Raw genomic sequence first — 21149 nt, forward strand, 5'->3', positions numbered from 1 at the left:
AGGCCAAGGCAACCCCACACTGAACTTTGATCCAGCACTGTTCTTCTGCCCAAGTGTTAGCACTCCCAGAATCCTGCTGCAGGGAGCAAGGGTGGTCCCTGGCTCTCCATTTTATCAGAGGAGAAGAAGATTCTTGAGAGGATCACGGAGGGACCTCAGAGTCAAGCCTGGCGCTCGAGTTCCCATGAAGTGCTTCTCAGGAAGATGGGCCAGGTGGGTTCTGACTCATAGTGGGACTTCACACAGCGATCTGTCAGCTCTGTCCCCCAGCAACTTGGCTTTTGAAACAGGGGGAAGAAATCTGCCCAACTCCTCCACTTCCTATCCCAGAAGGCCTGGGTTTACTCCTCCTCCCGGAACCCAGAGAGGGAGGCATAGTTAACCTGTTTTACAGATAAAGAACCTGAGAACCCCAAAGTTAACTGCCTAAATGAGAGGCTGAGAGAGGAGGGCCAGAGGTGGGAAGAGCTTTAGGTGAGGGCCAGGGGGCAGCACCTGAGCTCACTTCACACATTCCTCACACATTCCCCATGGTGGGGAAGATGCAGAATTTCCTGCATTTGATTTGTCTCCCTTCCTCCACCCGCCCCCCCCCCCCCCCCGCCCCCTTCAGTCCAGGCTCCCAGACCTACTTTGCTTGTAATCTGAGCCAACCAGGAACCTGGAGGTTTCCAGATTACCAAACCCTACCCTAGCCAACCACCCAGGGGGCAGGAACAGAGGCTCCTGTGTAGGTCCTGGCTGCGTGTGCGTGTGTGTGTGTGTGTGCGCGCGCATTTGGTGTTGAGTACACACACCACACACACCCAGCCATCTGCATATCAGGAAGTGTGAAGCTGAGAACAGTCGAACACAAACACAGTATGAGCAGAGCCAGGGGACGAGGGTCGAGAGTCTGGTGATGAGTAGGAGATCTGGGCGCGGACCATGGAGAGGACAGGTTTTCTTCTCCAGGCCCCTTGGTCAGGTCATCCCCTGCCCCCCCAAAGAGCAAAGGGCTTTAGCAACCACGCAGCCACGAGGGGAGGGTTCTATAGCTCAAGGAGGGGGCAGGGAGGTTTGATTCCTTATCTCTGAGGCTTATTATCTGAGGCTGTGGCTGTGGAGGGTCCTGCCCCCTCTTCCTGGGGCCCTCCAGCACAGGCCAGCCCTCCTAGATAGTCTCTCCCCTCCCTCCTGCCACTGCTCAAGAAAGAACCAATCAGGGGCCTGGGATGAACAAACTCTGGGGGGTGGAGGGAAGGAGCAATGCGCCCTGGGTCACCTCTGGACTGGGGCTCCAGCCTCACAGGTTTTGCCTCTGAGGCATGAAGCTGTTAGAAAGGCGAAGCAGGGAGGGAGTGTCTTGGCCCCTAAACCTGTTGCTATCTTTGCTGGGACAAACGGAAATTCACATGGGGCCCAATGACTGACAAGAATGCAAGTTGGCATCTACGAGTGGCTCGCCTCTGATGAGGATGGGCCTCCCCTTCCTTCGGGGAAAGGGTGTGTTGACAGAAACAAGCCCTAACCTGAGTCTCTCTCAGCCCCAGAGAAAATAACAGCAGCAGCTAACACTTAGGCTCTACGAGCTGCACATACACGCTCATCTCGTCCCCACAACAACCCCATGAGCAGAGTGCCTACTAGTATCAGTGCAAGCAGTTTGCAGATGGAGAAAATGGGCCACAAAGGCTCATCAATGTGCTGAAGGGCTAGAGTTAGAAAGCGGTCAAGCAGGGATTCTGGCGAGCAGTCTGGTTCCTTTGTCTGAACTCCTTTCAAACGGGCATCCTTTTCGTAATGACAACTACGCCCCCTCATTTTGGTGTGGCAATTCAGTGTGTGAGAGGTATTTCACATGTGTCTGACTGGCCCTCTCCTTGTCTTCCTTCCTTCAGCTAATTGAGTGCCTAAGTGCCTGGCATTTATACTAGGTCCCCCCAAGGATCACCTGACCTTCTCAACCCCATGAAGGAGAGAAAGAGGGTAGTGGGATTATTCTCAGCTTCAGATGAGGAAAACGAGGTTCCAGGATATTATGCGTGGCTTGCCCAAAGCCAGTGGTTTTCAAAACCACAACATGTGTGAGAAATAACGTGGCCCAGGACACACATACATATACGCATCCATACAACAAACCCAAAGTTTCACAAAATAGTACCTATTCTTACTACGTGCAATGCACGCTGACATTTTCCTTCTCTTTTAAAAAAACACACTGGCTCAACCTACTATGTTGACTTCACAAACTCACTAATGGGTTCAGATGCACAGTATGAAAAACAGTGCAATGAGTCTGTGATTAACAGCACAGTCAAGTCTTGCCCTAGTTCTGGCCTCAGACCACAGTCCTATCTGCCATACTGTCCACCACTTGAAAAACACTTGCTGTGCCTACCAATAAACTCCCGGGGAGAGCTGTCCCAAACTGAGCCCAGGGTGTCGCAAAGTACCTGCACATTTCAATAGTTATTCCTTGGGTAATAAATACGAAGTCCCACCCGAGACTCCGGGTGACGACATCTCACATCACAGCAAGTACAGAAATGTGCATCTTACGGTTCTCGTAAGAATGAGTTTCTACTCATCTACGTTTCTTATGCCCCCTGTGACTGATACCATCCTACGCCTCAGAAGGCAAAACACGCAGGGGAAAGAACTTGACCTGCCAAAGTTACTCTGCAAACTACCCAGCTGCATCTAATGAGCATTTTCTTCAAAGGCAAAAACATCTTACATCTGTGTACTACTTTTACCTAATATTAATAGTATTTTGGGGCGTCTTGGCGGCTCAGTCGGTTAAGCTGTCTGACTTCGGCTCAGGTTACGATCTCACTGTTCATGAGGTCGAGCCCCGTGTGGGGCTCTGTGCTGACAGCTCATAAATAAACATTAAAAAAAATAAATAAATAGTGTTTCCCTCCCAGGCTGAGTCTCGCCATGCCTCCATCTTGGGAGGAAACTGAGGCACCTTCATAGAGGGTTGGGGTTGGTCTAATGCATCAGAGCTATGGTGATTCTCAAGAGACACAGACATACTTCCACCTCACCTTTCCTGCCACAGGGCCTCGGGATGGGGTGAACGGCTCACTACTCCAGGGAGGAGGAAGGACTGGCACCAGGAACGACTAAGAGGGCTCAGTTTGATTAACTGGTAGAGACTACCCTGAGCAGTGTGGAGGCATAGGCTGGGACCCCACCCCCTGACCTGGACAGAGTGCTGTGATTGATTAGTAATGCCTGTGTGCTTTCCCAGATCAGGTAATGGAGAGTCAGGGCTGAAAGGCACAGGCCCTTTCTGGCAATGACCCCCGGCCACCCATTGCCAAGCTGTCAGCAGAGCAACACCAAAGACTCCGCCCACAGAGAAAGACTGATCCAGGTCTCCCTTCTTCTTCAACCCCCAAAGCAGTTTTTGAGCCTGACACTGAGGTCAGAGCATATACTCACCAGCAACAAGGCTTCCAGCTGGTTAATGTAGATCTCTTCGCTGGCCAGGAACCCCGAGAGAACCAGCTTCCTCATCTCCAGGCCTTTCCCTGCTTCCACCTGTATGAGAGCAAACCGAGAGCCAACAGGTCAGGAGAAAGGAGGCTAACATCCCAAGGGACCTGTTTTCTTGCCTTTTTCCTCCTCTTTAACACTTTTATAGAGAATAAAAGCCAAGTAGATTTACTACAGAAAATTTGGAAAATAGAGAATAAAAAAGGAAAAACAATCACCCATTTTCCTGCTGCTAACATCTTCCTTTCTCTCCCACATTTCCTTATCTGACATCCACCCATCCACCTATCCAGTCTTAGAGTAGTGAGCAAAAGAACAAAGGAGGTGGCCTCGTGTGTAAGGGGCAGTTTAATAGGGGAATACAGACAGGTGACAAGGGAAACCAGAGCCATGACTGAGGCAGCGCATGATCACATGGGAGGACCTAACAGGGGCCAGAGGAGGCTCCTGGAAGAGTATAAACTGAGAAGAGGGGTAGAGAGAATGAGACGGAAGTGGCCATGGGAGCCCCATGCTGTGGTCTTCTAGCTACACCTCTGACTATATCTTCCTGTCCCCAAGGGCTCAACCCCACAATAGAAGGTGCTGCACCCCCCAGCATTTCCTGACCACCTCATAGTGCAAGGCACATATCCTAACTAGCCTCCTCCCCACTCCAGAACTCCTCCTCCATAGTGATCGTGCCCCATTTAGCCTTGAACATCCGTCTTGCTAATCTCTTACAAGGACTCTGTTCCACCCCTCCCTTTCTGCTGCGGGCTTTGGCTCTGCCACCCGGATTCTTCTAACTGACCTCTGCCTCTCTCTCCTCCCTTCACACCACACACCAGAGCCAGGTTAACCTTCATGAGAACACTGCCTTACCCCTGATGCTTGTCAAGGGCTTAATATCAATACTGTAAAACCTTGCTAGTTGCAACAACATGTATGGATCTAGAGAGTACAATGCAAAGTGAAATGTGTCAGAGAAAGAAATACCGTATGATTTCACTCATACGTGGGATTTAAGAAACAAATGAACAAAGAAAAAAACAAGACAAACAAAAAACCAAAATCTCAACCACAGAGAAATGGTGGTTGCCAGAGGGGAGGTGGGTGGAGAGATGGGTGAAATGGATGAAGGGGATCAAGAGTACCCTTTTTCTGAGAAGCACTGAGCAATGTATAGAATTGTTGAATCACTATAGTGTACACGTGAAACTAATGTAACACTGTATGTTAACCATACTGGAATTAAAAATAAATAAATAGGGACACCTGGGTGGCTCAGAAGGTTAAGCGTTTGACTTCAGCTCAGGCCATGATCTCACAGTTTGTGAGTTTGAGCCCCACGTGGGGCTCTGTGCTGACAACTCAGAGCCTGGAGCCTGCTTCGGATTCTGTGTCTCCCCCTCTCTCTGCCCCTCCCCTGCTCATGCTCTGTCTCTCTCGATAATAAGTAAACGTTAAAATTTTTTAAAAAAATAATAAATAACATTAAAAAATATCAACATCGCAAAATGCGATTATTTGGGGATTCAATTAGGTCATTTGTTCATTTATTTATTAGTCCAGCAAATATTTACTGAACACCCACCAGACTCTGAAGATCCAACGGGAAGCAAACATACAATAATCCCTGCTCTTATGTGGTTTATACTCTAGAGGAGAGAAAGACATTAAAACGAACAAACAAGTAAATATAATCTATAACTATACACTGTGATATGGGGTCCGGCTTGTTCTTCACTTAAACACCTTTCCTGGCTCCTAGCGCCTCTCCTTACCCTGCGAACCTGCCCCACAGCTGTCAGATCTCTTTGTCTGCCCAACATGCCTGGAGTGTTCTGGCCTCTGAACTTTGGTTCCTGCTGCCCAGGATGCCTTCTTCCACTCTGGCTCTGCTCTTGTCCCAATCCCAACTCTCTTTGGAGTCACAGCTGAAGTCTCTGGGCTGCAGCATCAGCTCTCACATCAGTGTCTGGGGGACCGACCCTCCCACCTGACGTGTGAGCTCTCGTTAACTGCCCAGTGACTCTGTAGGGCCTTGGAAACACTGTCATCACACTCTTCTTGCACATCCCTGAAGCCCAGCACCACAACGATACCCCTAACACGTGGGCATCCGACATTTATTAAACCTTGTAAGTTCCTTCTGCTTGCATTTAGCCCTCAAATACCTCACTGAGGTCGGTACTATATTTTTCCATTATGCAACCATCTGCATAGCAGGCAGGACTTGTAAGAGGAAAGGGACTAGCCCAGGGTCACACAGCCAGGGAGTGGCAGAGCTGGGATTCCCTCCCAGTCCTTGAGTACCAAATTCCAGGCTCCTCCACTGCTTTAATGATTTCCTCACTCTCCTTTTCTTTTTCAAGCATCAGATGCTTCCCTGGAATCTCAGACAGAACCCTCTCTGGGCATCAAATGTACACTCCTAGTACAGGCTGGGAGAGTATATGAAGCTACCAGAAATTTTGAAGTCTGGAGAAGAGTGGCCTTCTCCCAGTTGCACAACCTGTCCCCAGCATGTTCCCACAGCCTACCCCAGGTGAGGGCCTGAATCCTTGGCCTTCTGTCAGCAACCCAGTTATCAGATCTGGGCCAGAGGCTGCTGCCCCCAGAGTCTCTGACCCTGTGATAGAAAAACAATGTCCTGCCAAAGATGTCCACATCCCACCCCCCAAACCTATAAATACGTCATCTTATATGGAAAAAGGGATTTTGCAGGTATGATTAAGCTAAGGATTTTTAGGCGAGATGACAACACTGGATTATCCCAGTAATCACAAAGGTCTATGAGGGGGAGGCAAGAGAATCAGCGTCAGAAAAGGCAATGTGAGCAGAGAAGGGGAGCAGGAAGAGGGAAAGAAAATGTCTACAAGACTGGAGGATGCTACACTGTCAGGATGTGGCCACGAGCTAAGGAATACAGGGGGCCTCTCTAGAAGCTGGAAAAGGCATGGGAATGGATTCTCGCCCCTAGAAGCTTCCAGAAGGAATGCAGCCCTGCTGACCCTTTTAGACTTGTGTGTGAGAGAATACATTTGTGTTGGGCTAAACCACTAACGGTGTGGTAATTTGTTTCGGCAGCATTAGGAAACCAGCATGGACGTCAAGCTTTCGGGAAGGACAATAGTTATTTATTGATGGCTTCACAAGTACCAGGCACAGTTCTAAGAACTTTCCAGGGATTAACTCACTACAATCCCACGATCTGGAAGGGGTTGTCATTACCCCCACACCCAAAGGCACCGGGTGGAAACTGCCAGCTGCTTGGAACTCTTGGCATTTCAGGCAGGCAGCACACCCTTCAAGGAGCAAGGTCTGAACCTAGAGCAAGGCCACGACCCCGGCCCCTCATGGTCAGATTGGGGGGAGCCTCCCTGCACATCGCACAAACCCTGCTGCTCCCCAAGCCTGACAAATGGGAGCTCGCCTTCCCTCCTGCTCCCTGCCAACCATAGATTCACCCGAGGGCCCTGCAAACATCTAAAGGAAGTCACTCGGGGCGCATTTGGAGCTTAACGGCAGAGCTGGTTGGACTAGGACCGGGTGAAGACCTGGTGACGGCAGCTGCTGCCATGTTTTCATCCGCCTTGGCGTGAGTACAGAACCCTGGGCCAGTCCCTGTGACAGCCCCTCTCAGCAAGACCCTCTTCTCAAGAGACTTCCGCCTCAGAGCCCAATCTTGAAAGAGCTCCCCCAAAAGTCAGTAGTCAGCCCCAAGAGTTGCATTCTGGGCCACACTGACCTGACGTTTTGGCTGCCATAGGGGTAAAGGTGGCCGAGAGCTGAAGGATGTGAAATTAGGTTGTGCACATGTTACCAACAAGAGGCCTGTTCTCAGTTACCACCAAAAACCTCTTCCTTTTTTTTTTTTTTTTTTTTTTTTTCTGCTTTCCTCAGACCCCCGTGTTCCTGGCTTAGAATCACTGGAAACTCACAATTGTTTCTTCGATCCTTGCGGGGCTAGTCTCGTCTCACAAATCACCAGGGCTGGACATTCATTCATTCTGCACTATGTGCCAGCCACTGGGAATACAAATTCAAAGGTGAGAGAGACGGTCTCTGCCCCCAAAGAGCCCTCCAGGGGTGGTGCCCACATGCCCAGAATCCCCAGGGCCAGTTCTCTGAAGAGCTCAGGGTCCCCACAGCATGGGCCATTCTGCTTGCCAGTTGTCCAGTACAGGGAAGCTGCCTTCTGAGTGATGATGTCTTCACTTCCTCCCCAAGCAGAGCTTCAGAAATGTAGCCACCGCGGGCTGGTTCATTCCCAGCAGTTTACACAGTTTGGGGGCTTGAGGCCCCCAAACGCAAGAGGTCAAGTCCCTCCGGTAAGGACAGTACCTACAAGGTAGGTTTAGCCAGCTCTGGCCCGGTCTTCTAAAGCGTTTAGAGGCTAAATAAAGGTTTGGGTCTGGGCCAAACCAAGATACCATCTGTCCAGGAACTTTGACCTCCTCCAAGAAAATAGTGAGGACTGAACAGGCAGAGCCACCTGCCATCCAGAGCCCTAGGCCAAATGGCTCTGCACACAGCAATATTCAGTTCATGGGCCACCTCACCTTCTGAGGAGCACCCAGCAGGATCTGCTCAGAGTAGATGCCACTGGGTCTAGAGGCTGTGCCCATGCCAAGCAGCAGCCTTAGGACAGCTGGCCCCTCTCTGAGCTGAGACAGCTGCAGGGATGCCCAGCCATTCTCTCTTCTTCCTAGAGCTAGGCACTGGGGAGGTCCCCTTCAGCCATTTCCTTAGCGGAATTTAGAGACGGGGGACAAAGCCCACTCCCCTGGAAGGTGGATCCCTGTATCCCAGGTTCTCCACTGTCTGAGGCTTTAGGCAGGCCCAGCAGTGTTTCTGAAGGCCAGGTGTTCATAGCCCACCTTTGCACTTTGGTCATACATACCACCTGCACTCCTGTTTACTTAATATTATTCTTCACAACTGACTTCTTAAAAGTACAGCCTTATCTCAAGCATTATCTTTGAAATCCTAAGATGTCAAGTCATATTTCCCCTAAGATACATTAAAATATAAACCTAACCACTAACATGCAAAAAATACATCTAGGTGCCATCTAAAATCACATCTCAAATCATCCGAAGTGTAGCCCACACTTCGAGAAACACCCCAGCGGGGGGCACAGGCATGGCCATTGCTGCCTGTAGGGGCCCAAGAGACTGGGGCAGGTGAAATCAATGTGACTATCCATTAAAAACTGACTATCCATTAAAAACTGGCACAGAACAACACCTGATAGGTTAATCTGCATTACAAAAACATTTTTATTCCTGACAAATGAGTTCCTTTAAATAGCAGCTTTTAGATAGCAAGGCACTATCAGCCCTACGTACCTTTAAATAGAACCGTACGAAAGATTTTTGGAAAGCACACAACACTCTACGGCCAGGAGGTGATGCTGCTATCAGTATTAACATTATTATTAGTTTATAGGGAATTAACTCCTCAAAGGGAAGTCCGGGTTGAAAAACACAGCAAGCTCCAGCCCCAGCTCTGGAGGAAACCACTGCCCTAATCACCTCTGTCCCCCAGGAAGATGAAGCAGCTCGGAAATTACACTGAAAACACGATTGATTTATAGGACTGGCATTTGGACACATGCTCAGGAACACAACCACTCTTTAAGGGGAAGTACTCCTGGAGTAAAGTAATAGCAAAGAGCGAACTGCCTTGGATTCCCACCTGCTCCTGAGAAGGGTCTATTGTGCCAGAGTGCCAAGACCGTCCACAGCCCAGGCCAGGAGCACAACCTCCAGAAACGCCCCTTGACCACACATGTACACACACACACAGGCTCACACGCATGTGCACACACATGCACGAAGTCCAGCTCTGACCCCGACAGAAGTGGTGTCTCCTCCTCTGAATTTCGTACCCTTTTATTGGAACCCTGAGTACTTTCTCATTCTATCCCTATTATCTGTGTGCTTGCCCCCTTGCCCTGAACTGTGAACTCTTTGTGAGAAAGGATCATGCCATGTTAATCTTGTCTCCTCCCCAATGCCAGGCAGGATGCTTTGACTAGAACACAACCTGACATCGTTTGCTGAATGACTCAAAGAGGTTTCTCCCCACCTCTCTGCAGCCACCCTGCCTGTCTTCTCCCTCTATAGCTGACCAACCCTGATAGAGAATGAGGGTATCCTAGAGGTGTTCAGGATGAGACGGGGGCCTGGAATTCCCCAACACTCAGGAAAGCCCTCTTCCCCCCTTGCTGAGACAAGTCCAGGAAAACTGAGGCAGCAAAGAAGAGGGGAAGACCACATCTAGGTGCTCACAGGGATCTGGAAAGACCGGGCTTTTTAGGTGTGATGTGTGCCTGGGCCCCCTTAGCATCTGTGTGCAGCCTCCTGGGAACACCTCTGAGTAGAACAAGGCCAGGAACATGGTACACCCTTTGCAGGCCCCATGGAGCCTCGCTGTCTCCACAAAGTCACTGAGCACCAGTCATGTCCCCAGCTTTGTGCAGTGTTCAGCAGTGAATACAACATGGCCCTTGCCCTTGAGGAAAATAGGGTAGAATCAAGGAGGCAGATGCCTAGAGTGCTGAGCAGAATAAAATATGGTCTAAGACTGAGGTAAAAGCCAGAGCCTAGAGTGAGGGTGGATCCATAAGGCAGCATATGAACAGGACCCCATCTGTGCTGGGGAGGGGTTCTCAGAGAAGGCCCATTAGGGACCCCCCATATCTCCCAATCCACACACTACTTAGCTCCCGGCCGGTGCTCTTGGTTCATTACCAGACTTTTCCCCATCCTGTTCCTGGTGGGGAGGTTGCTCAGACCCTAAGTGCAAAGGCCTCTGCGGGCCTAGTGAGAGATGTGACTTAACCCCCAGTGCTCTGAGCTAGCACAGATGAGGGAACCAGGGGTGGAATGCTAGCCGCTGCCTGCCTCCCATTACTGCTCCTCTCTGCTCTGCACCCAGGCCAACGGCTACGGCTCCACGCAGACGCCACGCATCAGCCATCTCCTGTGGGTCTGTAGTCTGTTTTTACCTCCATTAGCTCCTCCTTAGAACCACACTGTAGTGCGGGCGTGGCAGGGCTGTGATCCCCATCTTACAGGAGGGACAAAGAGGCCCAGAGAGGCTCAGGGGCAGCCTCCTGCCCACAGCAATGCTCCGTGCACCACACCCTCCGGGGTGCAGACAGGCCCGGCGGGGAGTGGGACATGGATGGTCGGTCACTCTGTTAGGCAGCCTGGCTTGCAGCCTGCAAACTCCCTGCCGTACGTTCCCACTGGCCCTCTCTCCCAGCCACAGAACACAGAGGAGGCGAGCAAAAGGCTGAGGTCAGGGCTCTTCGAAGTGGGCCTAGGTGAAAGAAAGGAAGAATGAACGGTGCAGTGTGGATGCCTCACCATGCCTCAGGCAGCACCGGTGTGGCTGCGAGGGGCACCCCTGGCTCTGGGGAGGAGGCGAAGAAAGGAAATGGGATTGATGCACAGCCCCCTCCTGCTCTACCTTCAAGGCAACTCCTACGACAGGACAGGCGCATTGCTGGGGAGAACATTCACAGCCCCAGAGTGAGTGGGCTGGGGCCCAGCAGATGCTTCTTGACTACGCCCACCTTGGGAAAAGTGCCTACCCACCTGGCTCCTGCCTCAGAGCCAGCTGTTATCACCCCCTTTTCAGCTGATCCAATTCTTTCCCTTCAAGGAAGCTCAGTGACCTCTGGCTCTCCCTCTCTCCCAATGCTCTCTTGCTTGCCCTAGCCCAGACTCACAAAGTCTCCTTGCTAGGAGGCCAGTGGCCCCTGTGGCCCGAACTTCCTAAGTGCACGTATCCTACTGTTGCCATGGAAACAATGAATTACGACCTCCTGGTTTCAACTCAGCCAGCTCCTCTGGGGCAGCAGGCTCACACCATTGCCGTGCCCACCAGGTGACTCATGTCACTGCCAGAGAAAGCCCCCAGCACAGCTGGCCTGCTGGGGAAAGCCAGCAGCCACTGCCACTTTGGACAACTGGTCCAGGGGGAGGAGGCAGGCACTGCACCTCTCCCCCAGGAACAGCTGCCAGAGAGCTCAGCCCCTCACAACCCCTCGCAGGCATGCGCCAGCCCCTCTCAGCCGGAGTGCGGTGCTTCCACCCGGCCATGAGGCTGGTGCACAAACCAGCCATTTCTGCCCGCACACAGCTTCGGCAGTCGAGAGCTGCCAGCCCTGCCCCTCCCCCGACAAGCATCCAGGGCGTGTCACATTCCCACCTTCACGGCCACCAAGAAGGGGGACCCTGAGCCGGGGCTGGTCGGGGTTCCCAGCTCGCACTCCTCCAGGAGAAACACATCTTCATCCTCCAGAACCTTGTCCAAAAAGCCTATAGCCTCCTCTTCCTCTTCCATGGCAGCCGGAGGCGCGGAGGGCAAACAGGAAGCGGGGTCCACGCAGCAGCAGCAGCCGTTGCCGCCGCCGCCCCGGAGGGAGGCAGGCGGGCAGGGAGGGGAAGAGCGTGCAGGGCAGGCCTAAACCAGCATGCTGGCCTCCCCGGAGTCAGTCCTGGCACCCGGCCACCGGCTCCCGATGAAAGGCTCCATTATGAACCTTTTCCTGCTGCCGCTTCCCGGCCCTCCCGCGCGCCGGGGCTGCGGGCCGCCTCGCGCGCGTCCCCAGGCCGGGAGAGGGGAAGCGGCGCTCCGGCAGCCCCGCCGCCGCCGCCGCCGCCGCGAGCGCAGGGCTGTCACTGGAGAGAGACCGCGCGGCGCGCCGGCGGAGCAGGAGGAGGCGCCCCCGCCGGCCGCCTTGGCCCTTCCTGCTGTGCGCGCCGGCCCGGGCGCAGGCGGGGGCCCGCGCTCCCCGGCCGCCGCTCCCGAGCTCCGGCCGGCCGCCCCGCCACCGCCGCCGCCGCCGCCGCCGGTCCCACAGATCCCGCCCTTTCTGGACTCGGAGGCTCGCGTTTGCTATTAATACACAGGAAATGCACGACTTGACTTGTGAGGTGGAGCCGTTCCCTCTCTGCGGTCACCGGCCAGAGGCTGGCGGAGGCTTCTGGAGCGCGGAGGAGGGGCGAGGAGGCCGCAGACGGGCCGGGCGCAGGGGGAGGTCTGCTTCCCAGAGACAGGCTTTATTTACAGCCCCTCACCAGAGCCGGAGCAGGCAGGGGGAGGAGCGGAGGAGCAGCTGCCCGCACAGCCTCCGGGAAGACCCGGGCGAGCCTCGCTGTCACCCTGGGACGGCCACAAGCTGAGCCCCCTTCTCATCTCTGCCTCGGGTTCTGACACCTTTGCGGAGGGGAGGCCAAGGCCTGGTGAGAAAACAGTTTCTATCACCCCTGTGGCTGGGAGAACAAGATTTTGTGCAGAGGAGGCCCCATCCGCGTCACCACAACAGAAGCAAAAGTGCCAGCCAGGTTCTGCAGAAGGGCCCCCTTGGACGGCCGGAGATGCCACATCTCCTACTCACAGATGCTGCTGAGATGAGCAATCCCACCTCCGTGGGGCTCTTTTCGCTCAAGAGGGGCCTCCACCCAGGAGAACCAGCCCCACAGCAGAGAGTACAAGGAACCCAGGGAGATAACACCAGCAGCCCTTCCCACTCCCAGCAGGCTTCCCCTGGGCTTCCTCGGGGGTTACAAAGCTCAATCCATCCAGACAGCAAAGAGCACAATCTGGTGGTCTAGGCCTCAGCCGGAGAGGAGCAGACACTTACTCTCTTGAGGGAAGAGTTTAGGGGCAGCACCTGGGGAAAGCTCTTTCACAGCACAACACCTAGGGCAAAGGTTGCAAACTCCAGCAGCCGTCAGAGTGCGGGTAAGAGCAGTGAAGTGTGCCAGGTAGGAGCTGGGTGAAAAAACCACCACTCAGCTCCAGTTCATGGCTGCTAGGGGCAACGCAGGCTTCAGGTCGCCCCATCTCAGATTGTTCTAGAGAACCTGGAAATTTGGAGTCCTAGGTGATATCTCTCAATTTTATTAAAAAAAAAAAAATTTTTTAACGTTTATTTTTTGAGAGAGCGACACACAGAGCATGAGCAGGGGAGCGGCAGAGAAAGAGAGGGAGACACAGAATCGGAAACAGGCCCCAGGCTCTGAGCTGTCAGCACAGAGCCTGTCGCGGGGCTTGAACTCACAAGCCATGAGATCATGACCTGAGCCGAAGTCAGACGTTTAACCGACCGAACCACGCAGGCGCCCTGATATCTCTCAATTTTAAAAGGATGGCAGATGAATTACATTAAAACAAAACATGGTGCGCTCTAAATGAAACACATCCGTGAACTGAATTAGGCCCAAGACAAGGTTGCTGCCTTCTCGCAGCTGGTTGTTTCTCTAAGGGAAGTTGAGAGCTCTGTAGGTGTAGGGGACAGGGTGGTGGTGTTCCCCGAATATCCCCTCTGCCCCGTTTCCTCATTGGATCTGGCATCTTGGAATCCAGTTCAGCTTCACATACTACCAACACACCACTTACCTTTGTAAACCTGCATCATAGGTGCCACCACCCAGGTAGATCAAGTGAAAATTCAGGACTCTGGGTGGTGAGCCCTGAAGCTTCATACCCACTCAAGCCAACCCCCTCAACCTCCCACCAGCCTCCCAACAGTGTCTCCAGCCAGGGATTCCCTTGGCTTTCTCCTCATACACATGCTCTCAATGATGCAGTGTTGGAGCTGTCCATCAGTATGCGTATCTACCACCAGCCTCCTTATGCACGTGTCATATCCCCTGTCAGGTGGTAATGGCCTTGGCGGGGAAGGGTCAAACTCTTGGGAAATGAGTTCCAAAGGAATGTCAACTGTGCATCATCTTGTCATTACCTCTCCTTTCCACTGGGCACCTCAGCTGAGAACAGGGCCCCCGGCTGAGCCTCCAAGCTGGATGGAGAGTTGAGGGGAGAGGAGGGAAAAGGAGAAGAATGGAAACAGTTTCTAATCCCAAATCCCCAAAGAAGTCTGTGGAAGCTCTGAGCTCAAGATGGGGCTTGTGCCATTTGCTAGAGCAGAGAAGCTGTCCTCACCACTGATAGGCTCCTCCCTGTCACCAAAGCTGAAATAGAGACTGAGGGATTTGGGGTAGGCTCTTTGGGGCCTCAGGACTGACAGGCACACCCCACCTTACAGCCCGCCCCCTCCCTCAGTCCCTGGTTTTTCCCTGTCCCTGCCCTGGCTGGGTTATAAATAGCCAGAACACATCTGAAGGGCCCTTTCAGCCACAATTCCTCATTTGGTTTGGGCGGGCGAGGCTGTTCCCAGTGCTTGGGAACAACTAGGCCTGGCATTCCCCAGAGCACAAGTGTGCCAGCCCGCGGCTCTATGCCACAGTTTCTGCCTCGCACCCCGCAAGCTTCAAGTGCATGGCAGGACCGACCCACTGGTCAGACATACAGGTGGAATGGGAGAAGGGCCTAAAAGCCCAAGGGCTCCTCTGGTGTCCCTTCCCCCACCCAATCGGGGAAGCGCCTTCCGAAGTCTCCTGGAGTATTCCTGACTTCACTCCCCATGCCCCTAACCAGCAGAGCCAGATCAACACCCGCTTCTTCCCCAAACCCTGAAACCTCTCAGAAGCTGCTCCCTAAACATCCAAGGCATCTCTGCTCCACCCCACCCCAGCTGGCTGGAAATTCCCGTGAGTAACTAGAATGCCCTTCCATCTCCATCGGGCATACAGACACCACTCAGAGGCCCTCAGCCCTCCCCCTGGGGGGGAAGTGACTCACAAGTCCCAGCAATGCCCCCTCCCTTTCCCCTACAAATGCCCTGAGCCAGCCCTGGACCTGAGCTTCCTCCCAGCATCCTCCACACTCCGCTGCTTCAGCCTGGCTCCCGTTCCTCCTCTCCAGAGAAGCAGCCTGCTCCAAAGGTCCCTAAACTGCCGTATCCCAAAGTCGGAGGCCTCCCTCTCCCACTCCTTGGCCTCCGCAGTCTGGCCTTTCTCAAATCCCTCAGCTCCTGTAAGCATGCTGGTGCTGCTCTGACCGCTCTGCTTTAGGCTGGCTCTCCTTACTTCTGCCTCCTGTCAGCATGGAGTCACCCATTCAGGACCCCGGCCCCAGCCCACTGCTCTCCACCATTAAAGAAGTCTTCCCTTCTTACTTCCAGGCCAAAGGCAGCCCATCACCATTTGTAACCCAGCACCTTGCTCAGCTCCAAGCATGACATCTATGCTGGCAGCTGGGTCTCCTCACTTGGAAGTCCCACCAACAGCCCGTTAACTCCACATACCCAGACCAAACGACTCCCACCCCCATGCCAGCTTCCCCTTCTGGCTTCTCCACTTCTGTCGGCAGGGCCATCATCTTGCGACTCTTCCTTCCCTCAGGCCCCACATCCCTTTTACTGAGTCCCCTTCGTTCTTCCTTTTTTTTTTTTCCTTTTCTTAAAGCCACCACCCTACCAAAGTTTGCAGCATCTCACCCCTGCACAACCAGAATAATATTCCATTTTGAGTCCTGATCTTGCCTGTCCATCTATCTGCTCCCTTGTTTGTTCCTTCATACCCAGAGAAAGCTTGGCATTACAAACACAAATCTGGGAGACACAGCCTTTAGAGTGCTCTCAACCTATAGGAAGTGAAGGACATAGGAACAAAAGAGACAGTGTCTCAGTGATCAACACAGTGGGGACATAGGACAAAGGCAGATTCCTGCCTCAGAGGAAAAGCTTCACAGGAGAGTGGCTTCTAAGCAGCATCTGGAAAGAGTTGGGAAAGAGGTGGTGCCTGGGTGGCTCAGTTTGAGCGACCAACTTCGGCTCAGGTCTTGATCTCACAGCTTGTGGGTTCGAGCCCTGCGTCAGGCTCTGTGCTGACAGCTTAGGATTCCCTGCTTAGGATTCTGTGTCTCCCTCTCTCTCTACCCCTCCCCCATGCATGCTGTTTCTCTCTCTCTCTCTCTCAAAAATACATAAACATTAAAAAAATTTAAAAAAAGAAAAGGGGAAGAGTTTGCAGGCAAAGGGAGGAAGGCCAAAAAGGAGAACTTTTTGTAAGCAAACACAGATGGAGAAGAGAATAGAAAAGGGGCAGGAGGTGAACTTGGAGGTGTGGCTGGAACCACGCTGTGGAGGGCAAGGAGCACTGATTGAGATTTCTGACATTTGTCAAGCCCACGCTCTCAAAGCCACCGATAGGCTCCTCTCCCCAAACCCCATGGCCTTCCCTTACACTCATACTCCATCCCTCATTCTCATAGCCACTAAGTCAATAAGTATCTATCAACTGCCTGCTGTGCACTGGGCATTCATATCACACCCATGAACGGGACACTACGTCTACCGCCATGGAGCTGACGGGCTCGGGGACAGATTGACCGCTGTGAACCACAGCAGTGCCAGGAGCGGGGCACAATCTCAGAACTATGGGGCTGAGGTACAACTCTCCCAGGAAGGAGAACACGGAAATGTCTATTGTGATGTTAAACGTTCACACCCTCTGACGCAGCAACTCCACTTTAAGGGCTTTTTCTGCAAAAACATTTCTAAGAGGGCACGAAGATCCGTGTACAATGACATTCACTGCAGCCCAAGGCCAGAAACACCCAAATGTCCGGCAGAAGGGGACGGCTAAGTGTGTCAAGTGGACTGTGCATGCAGTCATGTCACATGGTAAAATAAGGAGAAGTACACAACCGACTTTTAACAGAAGTTTTGTCTGGAGGATGGCACTTGGAGGCTTTCACTTTCTACATTACATATTTCTGTAAAGTCTGGGTTTTCAGTGAGGTAATCAGGGAAAATAAAGAAGTTAAAAAAAGAAGTGTGGTAACTGCTCCGGCTGGGAAAGTAGAGTGAGTGGCAGCTCTCTCCACCTCACAGAGAGCACAAGACAGCTGATGCCACCAAGGGGGAGTCCTAGAAGGTTCTCTGCGGGAGGTCACCTTGAAACTCATACTCGAAAATGAACAGGGGCTAGCCATGCCAGTGGGGGTGTCGGGGGAGGGCAGACAGGACTGGAGGAGGCACAATGAAATGAATTCAGTTGGGTGGCGAGTGTTCATTCAATAAGCCAACTGATGTTTACTGAGCATCTATTATGTGCCAGGCACAGTTCTAGGCACTAGCGTTTTCAACGAGCAAGCATTTGGTTATGAAATGGGCAAACCTCCATCTTGGAGCTCACATTCTAGTTGGGGGGTTGGTCAAGAGGCTGCAGAAGTAGGCAGCAGTCAAGTGGTCAGATCAGGCAGGGTCTTGGCAGCATTGCTAAGGGTTGGATTTTACCAAAAGGAGAGAGGGAAGGGCATCGAAGAGTTTTAAGCAGGGAATGACAGGACCATTGTTCAATGGTCATCCCTCCCACTGACATCAGATTATTCTTTCTAAAACATTGCTCACTCCGTGCCCAGCAGGAAGCCACCAAATCAGCCCAAACAAGGGCAGTGGGGCCCTTGCTGGTGATTCAACCAATCCAAGTGTTGACAACACCCTCTGAAAGGCCAGGCACATTCCCACCTCCAGGCCTGTCCTGGGCTTGAAGCCCCTTCCTCCTCCTCTCTGACTATCCCAGGCTCAAGCCCCACCAGATTTGCTGGAGCTCAGTGGGGCCAATAAGAACTGACCCCAGGGGGCCAGTGCCAGGAGCAGACAGAGTCAGCTACAGCCATAGATGGAAGCAGATTCATCATCTTCCTGATAATTGTGCTCCCCATTCTGCCTTCCCTTCTCTGTTATAGAAGTCACTCCAATAATCATATATAGGGTTTTTATATAAAGCAAATGTTGGGTCTAAGCCCATACTGACACTATTTATACAGTAAAACAAAAACAAAACCAAAAAGAACTTCCCTAGATTCTGGATATGAATCCTCCCTCTGCTTCTTAACGTTGGTGTGACCCTGGGCAAGTCATTCAAACACCCTGGGCCTCAGTTTCCTCATCTGTAAAATGGGGATAATCATAGCACCAATTCTAGGGTTGCAGTGAGGACTAGTCCATGTAGGGCAATGCCTGGCAAGTGTCAGCCCTTATTAGCCACCAGCTATCCTTTTTTTTTGGCAGTGGTGGTGGGGTGTGGGGAGCACAGAAGTGGGGAGCCCTAGCTCACTCTCAGCCTCACTCCCCACCTCTTCCAATGAACCCGATGCCCAGCCACACCAGACCATTCTCCTTTTCTCAAATCTCCAGAGATTTTCCCACATTCCAGAACTTACACAGCCCTCTTTATCTAGAACGCCCTCCTGACCAATGCCCAGGCAGAACACTACCTATGAGGCTGCCTCCTACATGCTCCCCACCCTGATTGCCCCACCTGAGGTCACATGACTCCTCCCTTGGGACGCTGTACATCTTTCAAGGCTGTTGCACAGATAGCCTTGAAATAGAGTGTGTGTGTGTGTGTGTGTGTGTGTGTGTGTGTATGAGAGGGGTTAGGGGCAACCCCTGCTCATGCTAATTCCCCACAATATCTTGTAAAATGTGGGTGCTCAGAAAATACTTGGTGAGTAGAAATTGAAGCTTACAGGGCAAGGCAAAGGGTCTCCCGAAAAGATAAATCAAGGTGTTGAGGTTGGATGGATGGTTCCTATGGAAACTGGTCATATGATAAGAGGCTCATAGGGCCAAAGGGAACAGTCCTACCAAAGGAAACAGGTTGAAGGGGAGGAGGGGTAAGCACCCACTGGCGCCGAGTGGGCCAGGCGTGGCTTTATCTCAAGTTCCCAGCACTTCCCTCCTTCCTTAGCTCACAAACCCCTGGCGGGGGGCGGGGGTGTCCCGGAAGGTGGGCTTAAGGGGAACACCCTTGCAGTGGGGGCCAGGGAGAAGGGAAGGCAGACTGTAGCCAAGTGAGAAATGGCCCAAGACAAGTCTAACCTCCTTCCCAGCACCTGGGCTCTCCTCTGTGTGCCTCTCTTCCCCCTGAATCCTCCACAGCGGTGCCCTCCACAAGGGCCCTCACCAGGCAAGAATGGCACTGGGGGCTGAGCCCCCTCTGCTAGGACTAGAGCAGGGACAGGAGGGTCTGAGGGCAGCCAGAGCCAGGGACTCATGGAGAACTGGGTTCACATCCCAAGAGAGATTCAAATTCAACTATCACCTCCGGAACGGGTCCTCTGTGCAGCCCAGGCAGAACGAGGTGTTCTCACAGTTACTATGTCACTTGGTCCTCGCGGTAGCCCTTCCGGACAGGAGGTATTTATCCTCATTTTCAGCTGAGGGTACCAAGACTCTGCAAGTTGCCCAAAGCCACACAGCCAGAAAGAGGTAAAAGAAAGGCGCAGAGGGCAATGTTCTGGAGAGAAAGCAGAGAGCAGCTGTGACGAGTACCCTCCCACTCACCAGGTGTGGGACCTTAAGTGAGTTGTGTAACCTCTTTGCACCTGAGTTTCCACATCTGTGAAATAGGGCAATAATGGTGCCTTGCTCACGAGGTCGTGGAGAGGGCTAAATAAGTTAATGCTTAGAAAGTGCTGTAACAACCAGTGCCTGCATTTCGTAAGTGCTATGGAAGTGTTTCTTTTTTCTTTTCTTCTTCTTTTTTTTTTAATTTAGAGAGGGAGAGAGAGCATGGGGGGAGGGAGGGGCAGAGGGAGAAAGAGAGAGAGATACACAGAGAGAGAGAGAATCCCAAGCAGGCTCCACGCTCAGCACGAAGTCCAACCTGGGGCTCGATCCTACGACCCTGGGATCATGACCTGAGCCAATACCAAGAGTTGGATGCTTAACCGACCAAGCCACCCAGGAGCCCCTCTGGAAGTGTTTCTATGAGCTCTTTTCCTTTTGCCACATGGGCAGGATGGTGAGGGGTCTTGAGACCCTCCAGACAGAAGCACCCAGTTGGTAACCCTGAGGGTGGCATGCTCACCAGTGCATCATCCGTGTGAAAGAAAGCGCTGGCACCCACTAGTGGAGAAACTGGGTGACAGTGATGGAAAACAGTCCCTGGGGCAAGAGCCAGCCTGCTGGCCTGGAGGAGGTGCTCTGCCCTTCTGCACAAACCCCCTGCCTCTGGCCCCAGGGTGGCTCACTTTTGTGAGAGCACATTCTCAGGGGCGGGGCGTCTAGGGCGCTTAGTTCGCACGCAATTTCACCCCAGTTGGTGTGACTACATGTAGGTCAGTCTGCCTCCCTGCCCCACCCCTGGAGACTCCAGGGCCTCAAGTGCAGAGGGTGGTCCTGGCTGAGCTCACCCTCACAGCCACAGTGCCCGGGACCTGCAGGAGATCAGCATCCCTTCACTGAATGTCCCTTTGGAAGAAGCGTTAGGGGTGGATGTGAAATCCATCACGGAACTCTGATCCCAGCAGGCTGGCAGGGAGGGGCAGATGCAGACAGGCTGTGAGAGCTACAGGGATGCTCCAGGTCAGCCAGGTGTGGTCAACCACAGAAGGCCAGATCCGAGCCAGGTGTGAAGAGGGCACGGGCCAGAGAGGACCTGCCGTGGAGGGGGCTGAGGTTGCAACCAGGGCGCTATGTCTCCCTACTTCCTGCTCACGTCCTTCTCAACCCAGACAAGCCAGGGAACCCCCCTGAACCTTAGCTTCTTCATCTACAAATGGGGTGGGAGCTCACCCAGTAATGGGAGGAGTTAGGAGGCAATGAAGCCCATGGGCTCCGAGCTCGCCACCTGGTAGCGGTGGGGCCCAAAGATCCAGAAATGGACAAGTAGGGGGCAAGGCTGCTGAGACAGGACGCTGGAAACTTGAGGAGAGTCTGTCTCTGATTCCACTGGCAGATGGAAACTCCTGAGAGGAGTAAAGACCACGGCAGCCGCTAGCCCACCCAACCCAGGCCT

General features: G+C 52.9%; 1 protein-coding gene across 3 annotated transcripts in view; it reads right to left on the reverse strand.

The window, feature by feature from the left end:
• The window catches only part of ABR (ABR activator of RhoGEF and GTPase), a 183082-nt gene that overhangs the window by 69307 nt on the left and 92626 nt on the right, over positions 1-21149 (reverse strand). For 2 of the 3 annotated variants that reach the window (XM_042917286.1, XM_042917287.1), the window contains exon 3: positions 3433-3531. In XM_042917286.1, the coding sequence (XP_042773220.1) occupies positions 3433-3531 (99 nt within the window). Of the gene's footprint in view, positions 1-3432; positions 3532-11697; positions 12041-21149 lie in introns of those variants that run through there. The other variant, XM_042917288.1, reaches the window with a different exon arrangement.

This window comes from Panthera leo, chromosome E1 (assembly GCF_018350215.1).
Source record: "Panthera leo isolate Ple1 chromosome E1, P.leo_Ple1_pat1.1, whole genome shotgun sequence".
Taxonomy (NCBI): Eukaryota; Metazoa; Chordata; class Mammalia; order Carnivora; family Felidae; genus Panthera; species Panthera leo.